The 25,139-nt window shown below is 38.5% G+C and overlaps 2 protein-coding genes across 9 annotated transcripts in view; both read left to right on the top strand.

Annotated features, from left to right (window-relative positions):
• Nucleotides 1–3,115, top strand: part of LOC138693484 (zinc finger protein 233-like) — an 81,259-nt gene extending 78,144 nt beyond the window's left edge. Inside the window, exon 7 of the mRNA XM_069817478.1 lies at nt 2,813–3,115. Coding sequence (XP_069673579.1) covers nt 2,813–2,873 — 61 coding nt within the window. The 3' untranslated portion in view covers nt 2,874–3,115. The remainder of the gene's footprint in view (nt 1–2,812) is intronic.
• A 491-nt stretch (nt 3,116–3,606) lies between these two features.
• The window catches only part of LOC138693486 (zinc finger protein 235-like), a 31,186-nt gene continuing 9,653 nt past the window's right edge, over nt 3,607–25,139 (top strand). The window contains exons 1-4 of one of the 8 annotated variants that reach the window (XM_069817490.1): nt 3,614–3,750; nt 3,841–3,907; nt 6,142–6,239; nt 14,969–15,106. In XM_069817490.1, the coding sequence (XP_069673591.1) occupies nt 6,147–6,239; nt 14,969–15,106 (231 nt within the window). In that variant the 5' untranslated portion in view covers nt 3,614–3,750; nt 3,841–3,907; nt 6,142–6,146. The other 7 variants (XM_069817488.1, XM_069817487.1, XM_069817491.1 and 4 more) reach the window with 7 other exon arrangements.

The following is a 25,139-nucleotide window of genomic DNA, read 5'->3' as shown; positions in this document are numbered from 1 at the left end:
CGGCGCATATTGTCTTCAAAATGACGTTACAACATCTGAAATAGGTCGGTGTAAGTTTCTGCTAAGAAGGTGAACCGGAGATAAAATTGTGGCTCTTATGTGTTTTTTTTTTTTTCGTACATTTACCGACTTATAACCATTCAGCCCTTTTCATTCTGACTTCTTTTTCATCGCTATATTTTTCTTCACCGGCCACCATTGAATGTAGAACGCGCAACACATCATCACAGTCATTTTCATCTTTCCATCCCCGCTGTTAGTTTTTGCCACGTCCACCTACATGACGGGATTTGTCACGAATGCCTGGTGAGGCTTCATTCTTCTTCCTCTTCTAGTTAATTATTTGCATTGGCGGGTTAAGTTTCGTAGACTTATAACTTCCGTCTCACTAGCGGGGATCTTTCCTGTCTCCGCGGTCCTGTCCCACGGTTCCGAGCGACTTCCAACTTGTGTGGCTCTTCCGCGCTCCTCTTCGCCCTCATAAGAAACGGCGGAAACAAGAACTACAAAAAGGTGCAGCCAAAGAGTTTGGAATATATAACTAGAGACACCAACGGCGCTAGTTTCGCGTACAAAATTGAACCGCTGTTCTGCCGCCATTAAAGGGAGTTGATGCTTCGCCGGGAGTGCGAGCAGTTCATGCCTCTTGAGGAGTACGAATAAATATAAGTACACTTGAAGGGAAATAATAAGAAAATGGTGAAATACTGCGCCGCAAATAATTGTTCGAACATAGCTACTATTGTAGGATGCTCAGAAAAGCATGCATAATATCTTAATATTTGAAAGAATGTTCCAACTGCAGTTCCTCCTTTGAATGTGTTTACAGAATGTCGGAATATTTCTTGGATAAAGTTTTTCCAGAAACACATTAATCAGGTTTATAAGGTTGGTTTCAACAATGTCTGTCTGTAAGGGTTAGGTGCCATCATATTACAGTGGATTATAATAGCAGAGTGCATACGAAAATCCTCAGGCTATATCTGTCTAAAACGGTTTTGTTTCACAATAAATGAATTAATCATGTAATTTCCGTATTGTACAGTATGTACTTCTAGTTTTTGGTTGTATGAAATGCAAAGAAATTAGTGAAAATATATCTGATGGCCTAGTTATGCATATTATTACCACTACTACTAGGTCTACTATGACTACTACTACTAGGCCTACTATTACCACTACTACTAGGTCTATTATTATCACTACTACTAACTAGGTCTCACTACTACTAGGCTTACTAATACCACCAAAACTAGGCCTGCTATTACTACTACTACTAGGCCTATTATTACCCAGTGGCGTATACTGGTTAAAGGGTTTGGGCTACCGCTGACCCTATTATTACACAAAATATATCTAACAATTACTTTAATTTTAATTACTATGGTAAAACTAATACAAAATTATTATATTATGTTATATTATAAACTTTTTCTTTTGTAATTTCCTTGGGCTACCGCCGGTAGCCCGCAAAATACGCCCCTGTATATTACCACTACTACTAGGCGTACCATTACCACAAAAACTAGGCCTACTATTACAACTAATACTAGGCCTACTATTATCACTACTACTAGGCCTATTATTACCACTACTACTAGGTCTACTATTACCACTACTAGGCCTACTGTTGCCACAAAAACTAGACCTACCATTACCACAAAAACTAGACCTACTACTACTACTACTACACCTACTATTACCACTGCTACTAGGCCTACTATTACTACTGCTACTAGGCCTACTATTACCACTACCAGTACTACTAGGCCTATTATTACCACTACTACTAGACCTATTATTACCACTACTACTAGGCCTACTATTATCACTGCTACTAGGCCTACTATTACTACTGCTACTAGGCCTACTATTACCACTACCGGTACTACTAGGCCTATTATTACCACTACTACTAGACCTAGACCACTACTACTAGGCCTACTATTACCACTACTACTAGGCCTATTATTACCACTACTACTAGGTCTACTATTACCACTACTACCAATAGGCCTACTATTGTCATTACTACTAGGCCTACTATTGCCACAAAAACTAGACCTACTATTACCACAAAAACTAGACCTACTACTACCACTACTACTACACCTACTATTACCACTACTACTAGGCCTACTATTACCACTACTACTAGGCCTACTATTACTACTACTACTAGGTCTATTATTACCACTACTACTAGGTCTATTATTACCACTACTACTAGACCTAATATTACCACTACTACTAGGCCTACTATTACCATTACTACTAGTCCTACTATTACCACTACTACTAGGTCTACTAATAAGTTACTATCGAAACTAGGCCTCCTATTACCATTACTACTAGGCCTATTACCACTACTACTAGGTCTATTATTGACTGGAAGGTCCGGGGTTCGATCCCAGGTGTTGACAGGATTTTTTCTCGTTGCCAAACTTTCAGAACGGCCCCGAGGTTCACTCAGCCTCCTATAAAATTGAGTACCGGGTCTTTCCCGGGGGTAAAAGGCGGTCAGAGCGTGGTGCCGACCACACCACCTCATTCTAGTGCCGAGGTCATGGAACGCATGGGGCTCTACCTCCATGCCCCCCCAAATGCCTTCATGGCATGTTACGGGGATACCTTTTACTAGGTCTATTATTACCACTACTACTAGGCTTATTACCACTACTCCTGGGCCTACTATTACCGCTACTAATTAAAAAGTCTGTACTGACCTCTAACTTGGTGGTCATCAACTACACAATGAATAGATTGTTTTATGATAAAATTTATTCTCATTATATTTTAAATCTGTTTCCAGAATTAAATATTACAAACTCTTTGGGTGCAGCCAACTCTTGAAACAAAACAAGTTCACCTAAGATATCAGATGTCAAAGAGCTGCTCCAGGCCATGGGATCAAATCGATTTCTTCAAAGAAGCTTTGGGAGTACAGCCTGCAGAATAAAAGATGGTGGAATGCAAGACATAATTGAATTTCAAAATGAAGATTTTGTGTAATTTTGTATCTAGATATCTGAACCGTCCGATTATTATTCATGTTTCTTTCAGTATGTTTGTAATATGTTTCTTGGTGTTTTAAATAAACCACTGTACCTTTGAATTTTTAGAAATTCCTCGAGCATGAGCACATTATTGTTGCCAAAGTGTGCTATTTTCACTTTTATTTCCAAGACAATCTATTTCATTTTTTAAAATGTAAAATTTAGGAATATAATATTTCGTTTTGGAAATGGTTTTGAATGAAACAAGTAGAGATATTTTAAAAGGTTCAATTAAAAAAAAAATAATAAAATCGACCGTCACAAAACAAAATAACAGATTTTCGTCTTTGTTGTAAAATTTGTGAAAAGTAATATATTAGGTTTTGGAAATAAGCTACTCTTTGTGCATTCTCTATTATTATTATTATTATTATTATTATTATTATTATTATTATTATTATTATTATTATTATTATTATTATTTAAAGTCCCATAGGTACGAAACATTTCTCTGTGTTATTGATCACTGGAACCTATAAAAAATGGTAAAAGAAATGGATCCATCACGGCTGATTTGATGTTACTTATGCCCGTTGGGTCTATCTCTGATCACACATTTATGATTATTATACCAGTGATTATGTTGTATTTAGGAGGAAATTAGAAATAATATAGGATACTGGTATGTAATCTATGCAGATAAATTGTGTTAGTCACCAAAATATACTTACCGTGTACTGCTATTGTCAGTCAGGTATATATTATTATATCCCGTTCGTCTAGATATTATTTTTGATATTGCCATTTATCGTTCTTTCAGTTGATTGTGCTTTATTTGTGAAAGTTTTAGGTAGTAGGAGCAAGATGAAGCGTGTGAACGCGAGAGAGGGAGGACTGTGCAAGGAAAATAGGTAGTTGCATGGTGGGTGCGGTGGGGGTAGAGGGGAAGGGTGCAAGCCGTGTTCTGGAGTTTATCCATAATTTTTTGCATTGTAAGGAGGATTGTAGAAAAGGAAACCATGGGTTCTTTGATTTATCAACACAGCAAAGAAGTTTTGTGTGAACATAAGGTAAATTTATCAACTCATCACTTGCATACCTCTGAGGTTCTGTTTGATACGTACATTTACATATTATCAGGCAGTACATCTCACTTGACGATTTGTGTCAGAGGAAGAACATTTGTTTGTTTTTATACATCTGAAGTGTGACTAGTGTAATATGTAGCTAGTCAGCGATGTATGCAATGGACGGGAAGAGGAACCTGCCACCGAATCTCATTATCTTCTGTTCTAGTTGCGTCATAAGAGCTGCCATGTTGGTATCACTTGTGAGGTTCAGACCTGTTTTCAGACAGTTGACTATACAACAATCACTTGTAATCAACTGTCTTCAAGACTCAAAATTTGAAAGAAAAACTGCAGTATTACTTTTCCAAAGGCTTTCATGATATTGGTAATACATTACATTGAAAATGACATTTATCCTTCCTTAATTACATCTTTCGAAAAGCAAAATTCAGTTTATACAGAAATAAATGCCACTTCCCAGACATTGGACATCAAAGTATGTTGAGGACCAGCTCAAGTTTCGCCACGGTCTCAACTTGTGTGCCTCGTTTTATCGTGACAACGCTTTTTAGTTATTTTAGCACTCTGATTATTGTATTATTTGTGTCTTTGTTTTATGAAGAATTTTAGATAAGGGCGCAAATAGCCATAGTAGCTGACGCGCCCTTTTTGAAGCCCCACTCTATATATCTCAACAAATTCACTATAGATATTTCGTCTCCTATTTGAGTTTGTCGTTCCCAATATCAGTAAATGTTTTCCTAGACGTGATAATAAGACTTTGTCACATTATAGTGAATTGCTCGTTACCGAGTTTGTGCTTGATCACTGAAGATGTCCTAACTGCATTGTTTGAAGATTGTATATGTTGCCTATTAATTTTATATATTAACCATATAGGCTATTACTTCTCAGTGCATTGAAAATCTGAAATAATAACTGAATATTGCTAATCTTCATACCATTCAAGAAGGCTCCGCATGTAAACAATGACTCTGAATTCCATCCAGAACAAAGAACCACTTGATAGAGCCTAGAGCGCTTTCTGTATGTGGAGGCAATGGCGAGAACTGACCTTGGACTACAATTGGGCGTCATAAGATTACAAACAAGTTGTTTAATTTATATATGGCGGCATCACAACTCACAACATAACGCAAACATGAAGTTGGGAACAGTGATAGATCAGTCATTTCCTGTATGCTTCCGCGGAATACCGCATCGTTGCTGTGCTGTTTTGAAATTGCGTGTTGCGACATACTGGTACGTGATAGTGGTTGGTAATTCAGAGCTTAAATATCATACCATGCTAGCAGTCGGCTACCTGTCGTGTATTCTTCATAATGTAAGTACGTTTTGTAGAAGTCCCGTATGCATTTGCTGCTTATGTTGCGTTGTTAGTTGAAAATAATGATTAGACATGTCACTGCATCTTCTGTGTCGCGTCATCAGTCATTGCACCACATGTGTCTGTGCATTCCTCATTTTCCATTTCCGAACATAGGAACCAGTCAGTGGTTGTACCAGGAATGGTTTTAAGTTACATTATGGTTATTGATTTACGGAATCTTCTTGAGAGGAATGAAGATTAGAGTGTGATCTGTCCAGGTATCATTTACTTCAAAATAGAGGCATATCCCAAGTACTATACTTACCTCCTATCGTGGATGAAGGAAAATTATAAAGGAGAAAGTATTCTGGTGATAAAATTATAAGAGAAGAAAGTCTATGTAATAGGTATTGTACAAATTCGTATATTTTTAGAGAAAAAATTGGAAATAATAGACTGAAATCCCCTTAAAATGCAATTTCATAATTTAAAGCTACTAGGAATGGAAGATATAACTAACATGTTACATATCAAACTTGGAATTCTTCCACATCGATTAACAGCTAATTATGTATCCTTAATAATGCTGGAAGGATCTACCAACTCATAGCAAGTATTCGGCAGATTTTCTTATAGCCCGTAAGTAGTTTCGGACATATTTGTAAGTTTCATAAATATTATCACTCCAAATAAATTTTTCCTACATTGGGCAAATGAATGGCAGTTTATGAATTAATTCTTTCAGTTGTGATGGATGGGATCAAGATGAAGCCAGAGTTTGATCCTTTGGCTACTGAAATACATGAGAACAAATATACAGAAGAGAAAAGGCCTTCATCAGAGGTAAATTGAGGTGCTTGGAAGAGACTGCATGTTTTGTAATAATAATAATTATAATAATAGTGATAATAATAATTTATTTCATTTTTATTTATTGTATTTATTTACGAATATTTTTTGTGCTGTACAACAGCCTGGGGCCAATAACAGTTCTGCACAAGATTTACAGTTAACAAGGAATTATAAAAACAGTGCATACAAATAATTATAAAAATTAGAGACAAATAAAAATAAACAATAATGACAAATGAATAGATAACTGCAAAATACATGATACAGAAAAGCTCAAAAACAAAACAACACGAACGAATGAAGTTGAAGTGAATGCTATTTAGATGAGTATGCTTAATATAAGAATAACCAAACAACAGACTATACATTAAACGGATCTGAATTAATACAATGTAAATTGGGAGCTTTCATGCATCTGACAAGTAGAGAGAGATTTCGGCTTACAGGTAGCCTATAAAAATGTCTTTGAAATGTTAAACCATTCGAAGGGACCCAAAGGTAGATATTGCTTATGAAGGATTCACAATCAGTATCATCCTTTACGGCCTTACATAAGAATAAGTTGTCAAGTTCAAGACGTCTAGCATAAAATAATAATAATAATAATAATAATAATAATAATAATAACAACAACAATGAGACGTGCACACGTTCAAAGATTGGAGGTTATCTCCTACACAGAAATATTTATTCTTCTCAGAATTTACACACGCACGCAGTTAGGCCTACTTACTTGTTGCTATATGATGCTGTTGGTCGTGCACAAGTCCAGTTTTAGTTATCGTTTATATTTGCAGGTGTTTTACAAATCATGGCAGCCTTCATATGCCAATTAGTATGAGACGAGAGATGTAAAGTAGCATTTTATCACAAATATACAGTCAGACTGGCAGCTGTAAGGTGGATATAGGCCTATCTCCAGTTTCGTAACTTTTTAACAAGTAGAGTCATAATTCGTGAAGGAGGGATACATCTTGGTAAATCACAGCACATTTCACACTTTTCACATTTGAATGATAGGCCTACATATCACATTAACTAAATTTACAATTCAAAAATTAATTTCTTTTATACCTCAAAACTGTTGCCTTCTTTGACTTAGTTTGCCAGAATCACTGGTGTGCAGTAAAATTATTGATCTAGATACATATGCAACCCCATGTTTCTAAAATAAGACTGTAGATTTAAACAAGATAGCGCTGTATGTACTAGTGACCTGTTCAGGTGTGCAGGGGCCTGTTTCTCAAAACTCACGGACTAGTAATACTAGTCTGTACAGTAGTAATATTAGTTTATTTTACAAGTCTGTGTTTCTAGAAACTACAAGGGTAAAGTAGTAGTTACCTGGGGCCTGTTTCTCAAAACTCACGGACTAGTAATACTAGTCTGTACAGTAGTAATATTAGTTTATTTTACAAGTCTGTGTTTCTAGAAACTACAAGGGTAAAGTAGTAGTTACCTGGGGCCTGTTTCTCAAAACTCACGGACTAGTAATACTAGTCTGTACAGTAGTAATATTAGTTTATTTTACAAGTCTGTGTTTCTAGAAACTACAAGGGTAAAGTAGTAGTTACCAGTTCACAGACTAGTAATATTGGTCGATTTCACCAGTTCAAAAGTGATTCTGTTTCTCAAAATGCTAATCTAGTTGATTATACTAGTATTTAACAGGAATATTCCTACACGACTCTAAAGACTGGTGATTTCTATATTATCAGTTACCAGTGGCAGTCTTTCTCAGATAATTAAAACAAAATATTGTAGTTATTTTTTTAATAAATGTGGTTTAGTGATTTCGATTGAAGTAGTAAAGAAGTTGTTGTGAGAAGAGCTAAACCTATATCGAGAAAGAACAATTATTATTCCTTTACGGGAGCATTGTTTAAATATAATGAACGGTTTAAATAAAGTGCTGAAAAGCTTGAAGAGTTGTTAAATATAGTGGGACCTGCCATAACAAGACAAACAAATAGAAGTCATGCATTATCAGCAAAGCTTCAAATACAAATTGCTCTACAAATCGGGATGTTGATTATTTTCCAATGCCATGTGGTTTTTCTGCCCTAGACCAGCAACACATGCAGATTTTTTTCCTAATAATTTAATACCAATTCATCAACTGCAGTAATTTTTGCTGGCTTTCCTCCTCCACTGCCAGTTCTTCTGACATTGTCAACTTTAGCCTACAAATTAAATACAAAACGACACTAATTTATGAATAGATCAAACGTAAAACTGAAAAAAAAAATAGCGATTTTTCAAGTCATAAGTGGCATCCATGTCGCCAGTAGACTCACTTGCTACATAATGTGTTCATATTATGATACTGTGAACTTGAATTGGTACTCGTCAAAGTTGCTTTCTTAATGTTGGGCCAATAAGTGTCCCTAACGTATGCATAATCTTTGTTCTTAAGTATCAGTTCCATAGCCTCACTTATTACAAATTTTTTTGTCCAGTCGTTTACTTTATCATTTTTGTTATTATGCTTGAAAACGCACCGAATGATATATCCTTTGAGTCATTAATCATATTGAGTATATGATGAAAGAGTAATGGAACGTTCCATTACTCTTTCATCGTATGATGATGCAGAATATCTGCATGGAAATATCATATGTACTTCGGTACATTAAAATAATATATATTGAGTATAGTTAATTTGCTTTCAATTGATGGAATTTCAAGGGAAGAGAGAAGTAAGAACCAAAACACAAACAACTTAGCCTCCTAACCCCAAATAACAATACCTACCAATGGGTATAAACAAATGAACTCAATCAGCTGACTAGTGAAAGAGATCATGTGACTAGTGAAAAATTGTCACAAGTTACTAGACTGGTGAAATAGTTTGAGAAACAGAATCTACTAGAGCTGGTGAAATATACTCTGGTAACTAGTAACTGGTGAACTACTAAACTAATGTTTTTGAGAAACAGGCCCCAGGTGGCAGTAGGTGCTTGATCATGGTTGAACTATTCGAATACTTTAAGAATATCTTTGAAAGAGAGAAGAAACCAAGAGGACTATACTTGTTTTTTTGAAAGATGGGGTATGACAGGAGCGTTGCGATTGGCAAAACAACTGAATATCGCATAGTGTGGGAGGCTTGTTGCTATGGTAAGAGTGGCTGAGTTGCCAAATGTTAATGACGCTAGGACGCTATTCCCACGTGTTCAGTCGCTTTCTTGGTACCATTCATTGTGTACACAGTGTCAGCTATTCGTACGTTTCGTGTTTCGTTCTTTGTTGATTTTTGCATCATATTATTTATACCCTTGTGTGATATTGCCTTTAGTTAATATTATATTCATCATTCATCGTTTTGTTAGTGTTTTATTGTTAGTGATTTATAGTACTGTTTACTGTATCAAATTCTTCGTACAGTATTGTGTTTTATAGTGGTTTTTATATTTAATACTATTTTAATATTGCTTTTTATATAATGACACCTCGAAGAGGTCGACCAAGAATTCATCCTTCCAGAGAGTCACTAAGAACCGCTGGTCATGGTGTCTCCATTCGATCCCAGGGAAGGGAGATGATAATTGCTGCCAGGAACTTTTTCGAGAAGGAGGACGAAAAGATTCGTCAAACGAATACTCCGTTGATACCCTTCACTCAGATACAACAACGTACTGCGGCAGCTCTTGGTGTGAGTAAAAATACTGTGTGGAGGGTGACACTGGAGAAATTCAATTCGCCAGAAGAATCTTCTAAGCTCTCCACCCCGGGAAAGAAGAGGGTTTATGATTATTATATCAGGAGAGAACACCCGACAGTGAAGAAACTATTAGTATCGCTAAGGGAGTGTGATTTATTTTCTGGCGGTTACAGTTCCCTGTACAAAGTATTGCACAACCTTGGTTTCGAATATAAACGTATAAATGTTAGGAAGTTACTAATGGAAAGGGGAGATATTGTGACCTTGAGGTGCACATTTTTAAAAAACATTCATGGAGTAAATCTACAAGAAGTCGTGTGGCTTGATGAAACGTGGGTTAATGCAGGCCACACCAGGACCAAAGGCTGGTCTGACGATACCGTTAAGGGGTCAATGCCCGGTCCCACCGGTAAAGGAGGGAGATTCATTGTTCTCCATGCAGGGACATCCCATGGGTTTGTAGGTGGAGTGCTTCTTCTCTTCAAGTCCAAGAAAACAGTGGATTACCACGAGGAGATGGACCACGACCGATTTTGTAGGTGGTTCAAGGAACAATTAATGCCCAACATCGAGGAGAAGAGAGTAATTGTGATGGACAATGCTGTTCAAGTCGACAAGGCGCCAAATCTTGCTACAAGGAAAGAAGAAATGCTGAACTGGCTTGTGAGGCATGGAGTGCAAGCTGATCCCACCTTGCCCAAGGGAGCCCTGCTTGGCATTGTTAAAGATATCAAACCCAGGACTCCCACGTATTACGTGGATGAACTGGCTAAGCAACATGGGCATCAAGTCATACGACTTCCTCCTTACCATTGTCACTACAGTGCTATTGAATTGCTACGGTCTCAGGTTAAGGGACATGTTGCTGCCAACAATAAAACTTTTTCATTACGGGAGGTGGAAAAGCTTATTGTTGAGGGGGTGGAGAAAGTGGATGCTGAAGATTGGAAAAAAGCAGTGGCACATATAGAGAAAGAATTAAAGGAAGGCTTCAGAGAGAGAAAGTGTGCTAGATAATGCTATCGACAGCATTATTATTAGAGTTGGAGATTCCTCAAATTCCAGTAGTGATGCGACTTCCGACAGCGAGGGCAGTGGCAGCGAAGTAGACATGGAGGGAATAGTGCCGCTTCCCGTCGATTGAAGCCATCTGAATGGTGAGTACAAAATTATTATTGTTCCCTTACTGTGAATGTCGAAGTGTGTATTGTTACGTTGTGTCGTAACAATGCTCCTTCGTATTCGTATTATAGTTTTCGGACATGTCTATACATATAATTGTTTTCACGAGTGTCATTCTTCTCAGTTAATCTGTCGCATTTCTCCAGTGGTTTAAAAATGACAGAAACACACATTAAAACATCGCGATACACCCTGATGGAATTTCTGTCATCTTGTTTTTGTTTACACTTTACTGCTGCTCTATTCGTAAGTGTATTTTAGTTGTTAAAATATAAATTCTGTTGTAACATCTCGTATTATTTTAGATGCGAAGAATATGCGATATTTAGTTATATTGTTTCTTTATTTTATGTATCACAGTTCTATATAAAGCATGAAACATTATATATTGTCAATGAATGTTTTAACGCAAGCCATTTAACGTCATCTGCTAGCTCACATCAGCTGATAGCGTGATCTCACATGTTGGCTGTATAGCGCTGTAGTTCCAAACTCGCCCGCTTAGCTGTCATACCCCTTCTTTAAAAAAAAAAACAAGTATAAATGCATGTGAACAGAGAACTGAGGTAGAAGAATGAGGAAATACCTAACCAAAGCTTCCTTTATACACCAGCGTCATAGCATGAAGACTAATTTTATGCATATTCTATTTAGTTTGTTGACATTTATGCTACATTCCCTGAAAAAAAAAAAAAAACTACATTGATATCATTGTGTCTGAAATATTGCGTCATACATAGTTTAAATCTTCAGATATTTATTCCTACTGGCTGTTTAAAAAAATACACGGCATAAATTCGAGAAGGAACTGCTCATAAATGGTCAGTACCAAAAACTAGTCTTTATCAACACGGGTCCGGAAATGTTTTCTAAACACAATAATAGTAGAATCTAATTAAATGGAGACTCTCACAGTCAGGTCTTCACATTAGAAAATATACAAAGTGTTGAATACAGGCCGCTCTTCGACATCTCGTTGCCCCACGAATACTGTCCGATATTCTTGTTGTGTTGCATATTGCTGGACAACCTGCCACAATTCCATTTCAGAGAGTTCCCGCACCTTCCACTGGATATGAATACACCAAACATTATAAAAGGCCTATAAGTAGGAATGAAGAGTTGATTTAATTCAGGTAAGCATGGAGGCCAGGCAGTGTTCTGCCCATACCAATCCACTAACCAGGACACCTGCATGTAATGATACTAAAATTTGCTGATCGCATCATGCACGAAGAGCATTTCTCGACAAATGATAATTCGCGTCTTGCCCAACAAATCAGCCATCTTGTTTTTCAGGAAATTTCTGTAGGCCTCCCTGTAATTCTGTTTGGAAGTGCGTAGCGTCCAATGAAAGATTATTAGATGCTGAAGAATTGCTGTTGGTGTTGTGATATATTGTGGATTTTCAATTCTCCATAGATGATGAATGTGAAACCTTTTGTTTCTATCTCTTGTAAACTGAGCTTCGTCTGTAAATATCAGAAATGAAAAGAAGTTAGGATTTACACCACAGTGCTGCAAGAATATTACTAGCGTAGGATCATCTTGGCCTAAACAAGCTGTGGATGGTGAGGATATGTCTCTGGTTCTTCAGATAGATAAATAACCAACTAATACTTCCATTGATACCTCTCTTATGCTAATCACTGGAGTGCCATTCACCATATCCAGAATTTCCAACTCTACTTCAGCAGTTGTAGATCTTGATCATCCTTTGTGTACAGAATGATGGCGAAGAATGCTTATAAGTATCTTCCTCTCTGGATGTCTTCGTCCTGTGAACCTGTCTGGCCACAACCAATGTGCCATCATAGCATTATCGTATATATAAATTCTATCTGCTAGCTCTTCATTAAGTACATTGTTTCAACAACTTGCAATCAATACACACTTGACGAAAAATTACTCTACAATTCTCTTGGATTTAAAAAATATCCCAGATTGTGTGAAACTACACCGTGCACTGTGTCTTTTATCGTATGATGATGGAAAAATATCCCAGATTGTGTGAAACTACACTGTGCACTGTGTCTTTTATCGTATGATGATGGAAAAATATCCCAGATTGTGTGAAACTACACTGTGCACTGTGTCTTTTATCGTATGATGATGGAAAAATATCCCAGATTGTGTGAAACTACACCGTGCACTGTGTCTTTTATCGTATGATGATGGAAAAATATCCCAGATTGTGTGAAACTACACTGTGCACTGTGTCTTTTATCGTATGATGATGGAAAAATATCCCAGATTGTGTGAAACTACACCGTGCACTGTGTCTTTTATCGTATGATGATGGAAAAATATCCCAGATTGTGTGAAACTACACTGTGCACTGTGTCTTTTATCGTATGATGATGGAAAAATATCCCAGGTTGTGTCAAACTACACTGTGCACTGTGTCTTTTATCGTATGATGATGGAAAAAAAATTCCAGGTTGTGTCAAACTACACTGTGCACTGTGTCTTTTATCGTATGATGATGGAGAAATATCCCAGGTTGTGTCAAACTACACTGTGCACTGTGTCTTTTATCGTATGATGGAAAAATATCCCAGGTTGTGCACTGTGCACTGTGTCTTTTATCGTATGTTGATGGAAAAATATCCCAGATTGTGTCAAACTACACTGTGCACTGTGCCTTTTATCGTATGATGATGGAAAAATATCCGAGATTGTGTGAAAATCCCCATATTATTCATGAAGTTCCTCACCACGCTGGAAATGTTGGGGTTTGGTGTGCAGTGAGTGCGAGTAGAATTATCGGTCCCATATTTTTCGACACAACAGTTGAGTCATACATTTATGTAACCTCAATTAAAAAAAAAAAAATTTCCGCAACTAACAAGAAATGAACGATTGAGTGGCTGGTTTCAGCTACAGCGCACACTGCTGCGAATTCTATGCATGAATTGCGAAGTGTGTTTGGTGACAGAGTAATTAGTCGAGAATTGTGACCACCTCGTTCCCCTGACCTATCTCAATACGATATTTATTTATTTATTTATTCATTCATTCATTCATTCATTCATTCATTCATTCATTCATTCATTCATTTATTTATTTATTTAATCTGGTAGAGATAAGGCCTGCCTCTACCAGGGGATTACAACTACAATATAAAGAATACAATTATAATTATAATTATAATTAATATTGAATATACAAATACAATAAAAATCAAAGTACTAAAAGAATTAGCAGACTAATAAAAGCTAGACAGATCATTGTAAGAATTAAGAAGAGAGAATTTTTTTTTTTATTAACTAAGTAAAAATTAAACCTAATCTACGCAGCAAGAAGATGGGGAATGTTAAAGAATAAAGTGTAAGATACACATCAAATCCGCACTCGTTACAAGAATTGAACGACAACATCAGGAGAGAAATACAGACAATCAGTCAACATGAACTTTTTTGAGTGGATCAGAATTGTTTTCGGAGATACAGGGAATGTGTTCGAGTTGAAGGTCGTCACTTTCAATATCTGTTGTGATGCAGGTAAGCCTAATGTTTGTAGAGTAGTTAGTGTTCCGTACCATGACTTGCCGGTATTTTACGTGTAACTCTGGCGGCAGGCGCGCCAATCTTCACCCAGTCCAAGGCCGCCACTGAACGGTCCTGTCGAGCTACGAACGCAGTGTAGTGTGTAGGCGTAACTCATTTTAACAAAAGTGTACATAATTAATGTTCCATTGCAAGTTCCAGAGGTAAATATGGTCTCTGTGATATGTGCTTGTCAAGATCTGGTTCCTTAGCAGCAACAAATGCTGTTGTAGTCAAGCTGTGACATGTGCAGACATAGAGCAGCTGGTAACTCTTCTACCAGCCTGTAATAAATAGCTCATTTGTAATGTCTCTGTGTTATGCAGGAGCAAAACATTTTGGAGCATTGTGTCATCCGGATAAAGCAGGAATGTGTGGATCACAGCCATAATCTCACATCTAAGATAAAATTTGAGGAATGCCTGTTACCTGGCACTTTTCCTGTGGAGAAATTTGAACCTGAGGTGAGTGCACCATATGGAATGCACTGGCTGTTTAACTTGTACAGTAGCGTGCAAATTAATCTGAACAACGTAATTACTTATGCAAAAACACTCAAACGGGATTAAAAAAGGATCTAAGACATACCTCAGTAATCTATGTGGCCTCCCTTGTTCCTAATAACAGCTCTGAGACGATTTGGCATGGATTCCACTAATTTCCCACAAATATTCTTCATTTCTTCATCGCGAAACCATCCACCAATGAGAGCAGAAATCATCTTCTCCTTTGTAGAACAATCCATTTTTTGCATTCTTCTTTTGCAAATTGACCACAAGTTCTCAATGGGGTTGGTATCGGGTGAGTTGCCTGGCCAGGGGAGTACCTGAATATTCTTCTTGTTGAAGAATTCTGTAGTTTTTCGAGACGTATGGCATGGTGCCAGGTCTTATTGGAACACACCTCTGCCATCCGGAAATTATTTTTGCAGCTGGGGTACGATTCTGGTTTCCAATAAGTGAATATATTTGTCAGAATTCGTCATTCCCTTGATAGGTATTAATGCTCCAGGCCCTTCATGTGTAAAACAACCCCAAAACATTACTTTAGGGGGGTATTTGGGTGCTTGTTGGAGATGAGCTGCTGTTACTTTTTCGGATCCTTTCCGTATGTAAGAAACACGGTGGCCGTGGACCTCGAAATGAGACTCATCGGAAAAAAGTACATTCTTCCAGTCATTCACTGTCCAGTGTTAATGTAATTTTGCCCACATTAAGCGTTTTTTGCACATAACAGGGTTAGCAGTTGCTTCTTAATAGGCTTACGAGCCCTTCGTCCAGCTTCCAAAAGCCTATGCCGCACTGTTGTGACGTGAGTATTCGCCCCAGTGATAGCCATTAACTCGCGGGTTAAGTCGACAGCAGTTAGTCTAGGATTTAATTTACTTTTCCTGACAATTAAACGATCATCTGCAGGTGAAGTCTTCCTTTTCCAGCCACAGTTTCCTTTTTTCTGGGGTGTGATGGATCCAGTCTCCCTGTATCGTTTTATGATCGAATTAACAGTAGCCAAACCGATGTGACATTCTGCAGCAATTTGCCTCTGTGTCATAGAAGAATGCTCTGCTAATGTTATAATTTTAGACCGTTTTCGTGGAGTTGTATCCATTTGTGAAGACGACAGAATGTACACAGGATTGCAGTATTAAGTTTTCAACACAACTGAAAAGCTTATAAGTACAAAACGACAGGCAAAATGTCACATATTATAAAAAAATAATAACGACAGACCTTCAACAATGGAATTACACGTACTACAGATGTCAATTAAAGCGGTATGAGCAGCTATGAGGTCAACAATGACAGAAAATGTAAAAATATGTCGTGTTCGGATTAATTTGCACGCTACTGTATTTTGTTTCATCGCAAGCGTTCTTTACATCTGTACTAGCATTGCCTTTTAATCTGTGATAGAGAGGAAAAAGACTGTAGACAAGGGATTGTTCGTAGGATGCAAGTATTCCACAACATTTTCCTAAAATTGTTATAATTACAGAAGCATAATATACCGGTACACATATCAATTTACATTTTATTTTAATGTTTGCAGTTTGTTGTCCGAACATCCAGAATGTTTTGTGATTTGCTATTGACTTTGCTTCCCACCATCACTTTCGTTTGCTATCCTGTTTGGCAAATGTTTCAGTATTTTTTATGCCTGCAAGCTGTACTGAGGTTCAAGTTGAACTCACACCTACGATTGTGATATGTTGTACCTTTGTACATCTAAACGTATATTTCACTTTCATTTGAAAGCATACTTCATAATATTTTATCTACATTTCTGAAAGGGAACAAAATAAGTTGAAAATCAGTGAAGTACATTAGCATATACAATACTCCACTTGTTACTCATTCAAATTCCTGCCTACAAGACAAAGCTGACTATTGTTCTTTTTTTTTTTAAATAAATGGTAGGTAAACAGTTATAATGAAAAAAATAAAACAGTGGAGAAGGAAAAGAAAAAGAAATAACACAATTATAAATAATTGGAAATGATTAAACCAATCTTCATTAATTTCAGAAGAAACAGCAAATCTTCCTAGTGTCTGTTTGTTATCAGGTGATCGCAGTCATCTATTCAGTATTAGTTGCAGGACCCAACTTAAGAGTGAGCAGATCACCATAGGAAAGAGATCAGTCTATTTACGTGTAGAGATGGTTTCTCAGGATTGTTATAGATCTCTTCACTGCAGACAGAGATACTTCAGTAACAAGAGTTTGTTCTAGAATCTTTTTGTGATGGTCCCTCTAGCCCCAATTTTTTTTATATGTTATTGGGTTATTTTACGACACTCTATCAACATCTAGGTTATTTAGCGTCTGAATGAAATGAAGGTGATAATGCCGGTGAAACGAGTCCTGGGTCCAGCACCAGAAGTTACCCAGCATTTGCTCGTATTGGGTTGAGGGAAAACCCCGGAAAAAAACCTCAACCAGATAAATTGCCCCGACTGGGATTCGAACCCGGGCCACCTGATTTCGCGGCCAGATGCTCTGACCGTTACTCCACAGGTGTAGATTCTAACCCCAATCAGTAATCCCATAACTTCGATCGATGTTACATGATATTTGTTTATTGTATGATATAGTGAGGCTGTATATATTGCATTTTTCGTGATGTACGTCATCAGGTTGATTTTCGTGTGTTTCCTTCCTTACAGTTGGATCAATTATGAATCGGCTTGTTGATGTCGGAATAGCGATGATGTCAATACACCATATAGACCCATTTATGGACAAACCATGGACATCCTCTTCTATCTGGTAGTTTTTTTCCTCTTAGGGCCGATGCTAGGAGGAATCGGCTATTTTTCAGTAGTTCTCCATGAGGGCAGGCTCCCAGAATGTGAGCAAGCGTTTCTTTCTCACTCCGACAATGTCGGCAGTGCATTCCATTCTGAGACCTACCTAGTAGAGCGTGTACCAGGCATACATAGGCAGTCATCTTAATAGCGTCCTTCCATTCACTGCTGGTCAATCCATTCAGTTTAGATAGCCATTTATTACCAGGCGTGTATTCTGTGTATAGAATGACGCCCTTTACTTTCTGAGGCAATGTACACCAGGAGTCAAATTCTTTGTCTCGTAGATGTTTTCGTGAAAATGGTATGTTTATCTGATCAAAGGAGGAGTAACAGAATGAGTTGTCTTTGAATTTTCCAATATTTATGCATTAGATGTAAGTTACAAATATTTTGTGGTATCATCGTCTGAAGATAAACGAAGTCAATTTCATCATAAAGCAAATACACATTGTACACTGACTAGCAAAAAAAAAAAAAAAACCGATCACTTGAAAAAAATACTAAAAGTCAAGTTTAAATGTAAATTATGACATAATCTCAGAAATAACATAACTGTTATCATACTAAATTTAAAACTTTTATGAACTTTTGACATGTAAATTCACACCTTTCAGACCAATAAATCTTCGGTTTATCGCCTAACAACGAAGGAGTGTGTTTCTGTGCTGAACATGTGGGGTAGGTCATCATAAACAAATGAAGAGGTTTTATTGCTTTATTGCTTCGTTTCCTTTTTGAAAATGAATAATAACTATCGAAAATGGTTTGTTTGCCATTTCATCAGTAAGTTTAGTTCAGACAATGCCTCTGTCACCCCAAGACGTTGCCAGAACAGTCGCTCTCATTGATGATGGACGCAGCCTCCGTTACGCCTCTGTTACCATAGGCGCATCATACACCACGGTGCAAGAGGCTGTGAAACGGTTCCGGGAAACACAGAGTTCCTTCAGAAGACCTGGATCTGGCAGAGAAAGGAAGACTTCAGCCCGAGATGACAGATTTCTCGTCAGCCAGGTCCTAAGAAACCGCCATACTGCAGCAGTTGAAGCTCGGAATCGACTACAACATGTGTGGGGTGCTAATGTGAGCGAGAGGACTGTTCAACAACACCTTGAAGAACAAAACCTTCAATCACCACGACCTGCTATGGGACCAGATCTGACCAGACAGCACCGAGCTGACTCTTCAGTTCGCTCGTCAGCATGCCCAATGGACTATGCAGCAGTGGAGCAGTGTGCTGTTCTCTGCTGAGTCCAGCTTCTCCCTGAAATCTCCAGATGGTAGGGAAAGAGTCTGGAGAGCGGTATTCAGGGTGCACATTGTCAAGGACGCCATTCGGTGGAGGTTCCGTGATGGTTTGGGGCGACATTTCCATGGAGGCCCGAACGGAATTGGTGATCGCTCACCGCTACATCAACGAGATTCTCGTCGATCACGTCGTGCCCTTTGCTCCATTTATTGAGACGATTTCATATTCATGCATGACAATGCTCGTCCACATGCAGTGCGCTGTGTATCACAGCATCTTGATGCATTGAAGATTGTTCGTCTCAACTGGCCAGCTTGGAGTCCCGACCTAAACCCTATAGAGCATCTCTAGGATAGGTTGGGTAGACATATCCGAGATCGTAATCATGTTCCGGAGACCTTAAGTGATCTGCAGGCGGCACTCCAAGAGGAATGAGACAATATCGACCACAGAGACCAGATACTGAGTGTTTGCTTCAGTTATTGTTAGTGTGAATTTAAGTTTTGTGCATCAACATCATTTTCAGTGAAATTTAGTGAAAAATTTTACAAAATTTCAACAAAAGTGTAGATTTATGAACATATGACGGTCATTGACTCAAAATTGATGTGGAAGGTGTGAATTTACGTGTTACAAGTTCATAAAAGTGTAATCTTTAGATTGAGTACGATTACAGTTATGTTATTTCTGGGATTACTTCATAATTTACATTTAAACTTGACTTTTAGTATTTTTTTCAAGTGATCGGTTTTTTTGCCGGTCAGTGTATATAATCAAATCTTTTATTTTGGTACTGTATATATTATTTTCAATATTGAAGCACCATGATACCATGTTTTCACACTATTTTGTCAACAAGCATATTCTTGTAATTTCAACAAATCTTACAAAGGAAGGATTATATTAGATTCCACAGCTCGTCGTTGCTTACGGACTTACCTCAAACTCTAAAGACTGCCCGAAGTATATTATAAAGAAAGCAATTCAAGACCTCCAGGTAAGAGACAATATTATCTTCTTCGAGGCGCGTAAACGTATTCTTGAAGACGAAAATAAACGTAGAGAAAAGTCATATGCTTCAGTTTTGGAGAAGCCAATGGAGGGTATAAATATGGCAACACAAATGCCACGTCTTGAAGATCTACCTGGGGAAGCGAACTGAGTCTGCAACCCAGACATATGTTGACGCTGCCACTCAGACTGACGGCTCGGACGACAAGTGTGGCATTGAAATCAGGGCTTATACACCATAAAAGATAGTCGCTGTGACGTCCTAGACAGATTCGGCGCCTGTGAGGACGTCACGACGTCGTACATCTCATTGGGATAACAAATCTAGAACACGATCGAGATCAGGATGGCGATGGACTGCAAGCGAGTCACCGCAATCGAAAAATAAGCTGTCGCAGTCTAAGGCACAGAGTCATAGAAAGAACAGAAGACAATATCTCCTGTAAAACCACCATCATGATATAGCTCCTCGAGATGATTAATATTATGCAATGGAATGTGTACGCAGCAGATATGCAGACCTACAACAATTAATCTATTATAAGAATCCTGCTATTTTATGTCTTCAGGAGACACACCTCTGACCTGAACACTCCCTCAAAATGTCGGGATACTGCGTTCACTGGTATGATCATCTTGCCGGTATCTTGCCAACGGAGGTTGTGTCCTCCTACTCAGCCAAAGTATCTTTTCCTCTGTCATCTATATTACCACTCGACATCAATGTGTAGCTGCCACAATAACTTTACCTAGCATTCAGTTTTCCATAATTTGTGTGTATATACCCTCTGATACAACTTTCACATTAAATGGAATTGGAGATATTCTGACGCAGCTACCTGCTCCATATCTGTTAGTGGGGGATTTCAATGCATCCCACCACTGTTGGAGCTCTAATTCTGATGATGAGAGAGGATATAAAATGGAGATATGTACTCTTTCCAATCTGATTACCGTGAATTCCGGGGAAGCAACACATCTATCTATGGCTTATGGTACTTTCCCCATGATAGATATCTCCCTCTGTAACCCAGGTTTGTCCACGCATTTCGAGTGCTCAGTGATTTATGCCCACCCACTACCCCATCCGAATCCATATGTGTGCTTTATGCCTTGAAGAATCTCATTCTCCAAACTGGGGCACTACAAAGGCGGACTCCGTCGAATTTTCGGAGTCCATATCATTCGATGATAATGGGCATGAAAGTGTGGACTCTGTAATAGATCACTTTTCAAATGTGGTGATTCAGTCGGCCATCAATTCAATTTGAGCGCCATCCCACCCAAGAAAATTTTGTCCAGTATAAACGTTTTCGAGCCAAAGCTCGTCGTACTGTGTGCGATGCTAAGAACACGTCCTGGAAAACTACGTCAATTCATTGAACAAGATCATTCCAGCTAACATCGTATGGGACAAAGTCCGTCGAATAATGGGGAAACGTAGTTCTGTAATTCCGGGCCTTCTGAACAATGGCTTAACGACCACCACTCCCATAGAATTAGTTGAAATATTTGTTAGCACATTTGCAGAAATAAGCAGCTCAAAGAGTTATGTCGTGGAATTTCTAAAAATTGAAGATGCCGCAGAAAAACGAAACCAAAATTTCAAATCTGGTAACACTTAACACTGCAATGCCGTTCACATCCGAGGAGCTGGAGGCGGTACTAGACATATCCACTGACAACACCAATAACCACATTCTTCGCCATCTCCCATCAGCTAGAATATTCTTTCTTCTGGCAATGTACAACAGAATCTCGACTGAGAGTATATTTCCGTCTACTTGGCGTTCCGCCATTGTTATCCCAGTCCAGAAACTGGGAACGGATCCATCTTTACCTGGGAGCGACAGACCAATTTGTCTCATCAGCTGCGTATGCAAGGTTATGGAAAAAATTGATAAGTAAACACCTGATGTGGGTACTCGAATCGGAAAACCGATTATCTAAAATCCAGTGAGGTTTCCTTAAGCACAGACCAGGAGCAGACCACCTAGTTTGGCTGGAGACCGCCATTAGAGATGCTTTCCTCAAGAAGGAGCGACTTATGGCAGTCTTCTTCAATCTAGAATAGCCATACGATACCACATGGTGTTATGGAGTTCTGCAAACTCTGCATGATTGGGGACTTCGTGGCAGTCTACCAACGTGTATTGCGAAGTTCACAGCAGAGCAGTATTTCCGAGTTCGAGTAGGACCACACTTTCTAACGAACACCTCCAAGAAAACGGGAGTTCCACAGGGTTCTGTAATATGCGTTCTTCTTTTCTATATTGCGATCAATGAAATTGTCCACTGTGTGGGTGGACGAGCGTCTTCTCTGTTGTACGTTGATGATTTCAGTTTGTATTATAGTTCCCAATATCTTCCATCTGTCGGTCGACAGCTGCAACTAGTCATCAATGTGTTATCACAATGGGCTGTTTGGAATGACTTTAATTTCTCTTCTCCGAAAACACAATGTGTCCACTTCTACAGCCATCGTGGAGTTTATCCATACCCTGAGCTGCGTCTCAATGGAGTGGAATTGCAGTATACAGGCACTGATGTTTGATTATGTTTGATTATAAACTAACAAGGGGGCACATATATGTGATTTAATAAGGCATTGTCGAAAATTGTTAAATATTTTACACCTTTTGTCAGGGGTTCGCTAGGGTGCAGACCGCATAATGCTTTTGCGCCTTTACTGTCCACTTATATGACCAAAGCTGAATTATGGCTATTTCATATATAGCTCAGCAAATAAATCCAAATCACGTCTTTTAAATGCTATCCATCATCATCATCCTATACGGCTCTCTACAGGGGCCTTCCCTACAAGTCCGATGGAGTGCCTATATTACGAGTCCGGTGAACCATCCCTGTGTCGGCACCGTAATGTCTTGTGCTCATATGGTGTAAAGCTCTGCTAGCATACTGATCACAATTGTTACGACTCCTTTGATCATTCTCCTCTTGACTGCCGATACAGTGAAAATCCACAGAGACTTCATCCAGCTGGTGTGCGGTTTCGTGAACTGCTCTCACAGCTAGATATCCGCCTGCGAGCATTTCGCAAACTGGAATGTACGACCACTCCACGCGACGTCCCATATCTGATGTAAGTGTGAGTCGAAATTTTAAGAGTTTTAGACCAGCTTTTATTTATAGACTTCATTTTAGTGAATTTTTATCACAGTTTCCAAATAATTCATTAGTTTTTACTGACGGATCCCGGATAAATGATTGTGTTGGTTGTTCCTTCATTTAAATATAAGCTGGGCCAATATACTAGTGCTTTTACTGCTGAACTATATGCCTTGTTATAGAGCTTTACTGCTTTTAATTAGGCAACCCTGGGGCAGATTCCTTATCTGCTCCTACTCTTTAAGCACCATTCAGTCGTTGCAGTCCTTTAATTCTGGTGATCTGCTTTGAGCGTATTCCGAATTTCACCGGTGAGCAATCTGATGGCATCACGGTGTTCCGAATTCCACCGATGACGTCATTGATGCTCCACTGGTGTCGCACCGGTGCCATCAACTTGCAGAGGTGGTGGCAGTGTCCATCAGTCGCCATCAGTGAATCTGTTTGGTTCTTGTATAGGGCGGGAATTAGCAGATGAATAACATCGTGCACTGTTGTGTCATGGCGGTGTGTTCTGCTTTAGTTCTGCTGTATTGTTTGTAATGAGCACAACGTAAAAACAATATGTTAATGGCTTATGAGCGAACATGTCAACGGACCAGTTATTACTACCGGTTCAAGAAATAAATTGTTTATGCTATCTTTTCTTTGAACGAGATGGGAGTACGAAAATTTCGCAAAATTTTGCTAGCTTAGCACAGAAAACAACTTGTACAGTCGCCATGACAGCATCGATCCTTCCAGCAGTTTTGTTCCTTATTTCGCTGTAACGTGACGTCATTGATGCCACCGGACCGGTGAGATTCGGAATACGCTGTTTGTTCAGAACCCAGGAGCTCTTCCACACTCTCGTTAGTTGTGATTATGAGATTGGAGTAGTGTGGATTCCTGATCATGTAAGAATTCCAGGAAATGTGGCCGCGCATACCACAGCCAGGGCTGATGCAATGAATGTTTCTGAGGTGTATTGGCACGAGAGGTGGCAGGACATTAAAAATTACTTGAAATATAAAATATGGTGGTAATTGAAGGAGAATGGTCTGCACATGAGGGAAACAAATTACGAAGTATAAAGAATACTGTTCTAGTTTGGGATTCGTCCACAAGTGCGGCATGTCACGAAGAAGTTTTACTCGCCCGGTTGAGGATTGGCCACTGTCGTGTGATACGTGGCGAGACTCAGCCGGAGTGTGAGATATGCCGTGTTCCATTTACGGAGGAACATTTTTTATTGCATAGCACAAAATATGACTTTGACCGTCGGCAATATGCATTTCCGCAGCTCTACATGATGCTCTTGGAAATGATTTCAATTTTACAAATGCAGTTCTAAGATTTTTATGGAGTACAGGACTTGACAGGTGATTTAGTTTTTCTATTGACCCGTTTTACTTATCCTCCAGACCCTTTACATGCAGAGGTTGCATTTGTTGAATATATGTTTTTAACATGCTTGACATTTCGGACCTTTAACATCCGAATATTTTGTAAAATTTTGTGTTGAAATGCGCCAGATAATTTATTTTTGTTGGTATTTGTTTTATTATTTTATTGTTTCTTTTTCAGTACTACCTCGACTCTCTTTATGATTTTTATGCATCACGTCATTGAAACTGCATTTGTGTACCTCGTTTCTGCCGTGACAACGTTTTTATTTCGTTTTAGCATTCAGCTTACTGTGGTGTATATGTTTTTCGTTTTGTTGAGAATTTTAGATAAGGGCTCAAATAGCCATAGCAGCTGACGTGCCCTTTTAAACCCCACTAACTAAGTAACGATATACTTTACCCAGTCCAGCTA

Source organism: Periplaneta americana, chromosome 17 (assembly GCF_040183065.1).
Source record: "Periplaneta americana isolate PAMFEO1 chromosome 17, P.americana_PAMFEO1_priV1, whole genome shotgun sequence".
Lineage (NCBI taxonomy): Eukaryota > Metazoa > Arthropoda > Insecta > Blattodea > Blattidae > Periplaneta > Periplaneta americana.
Note: the sequence above shows the minus strand (reverse complement) of the source record. Positions and strands in the feature narration are given on the sequence as shown.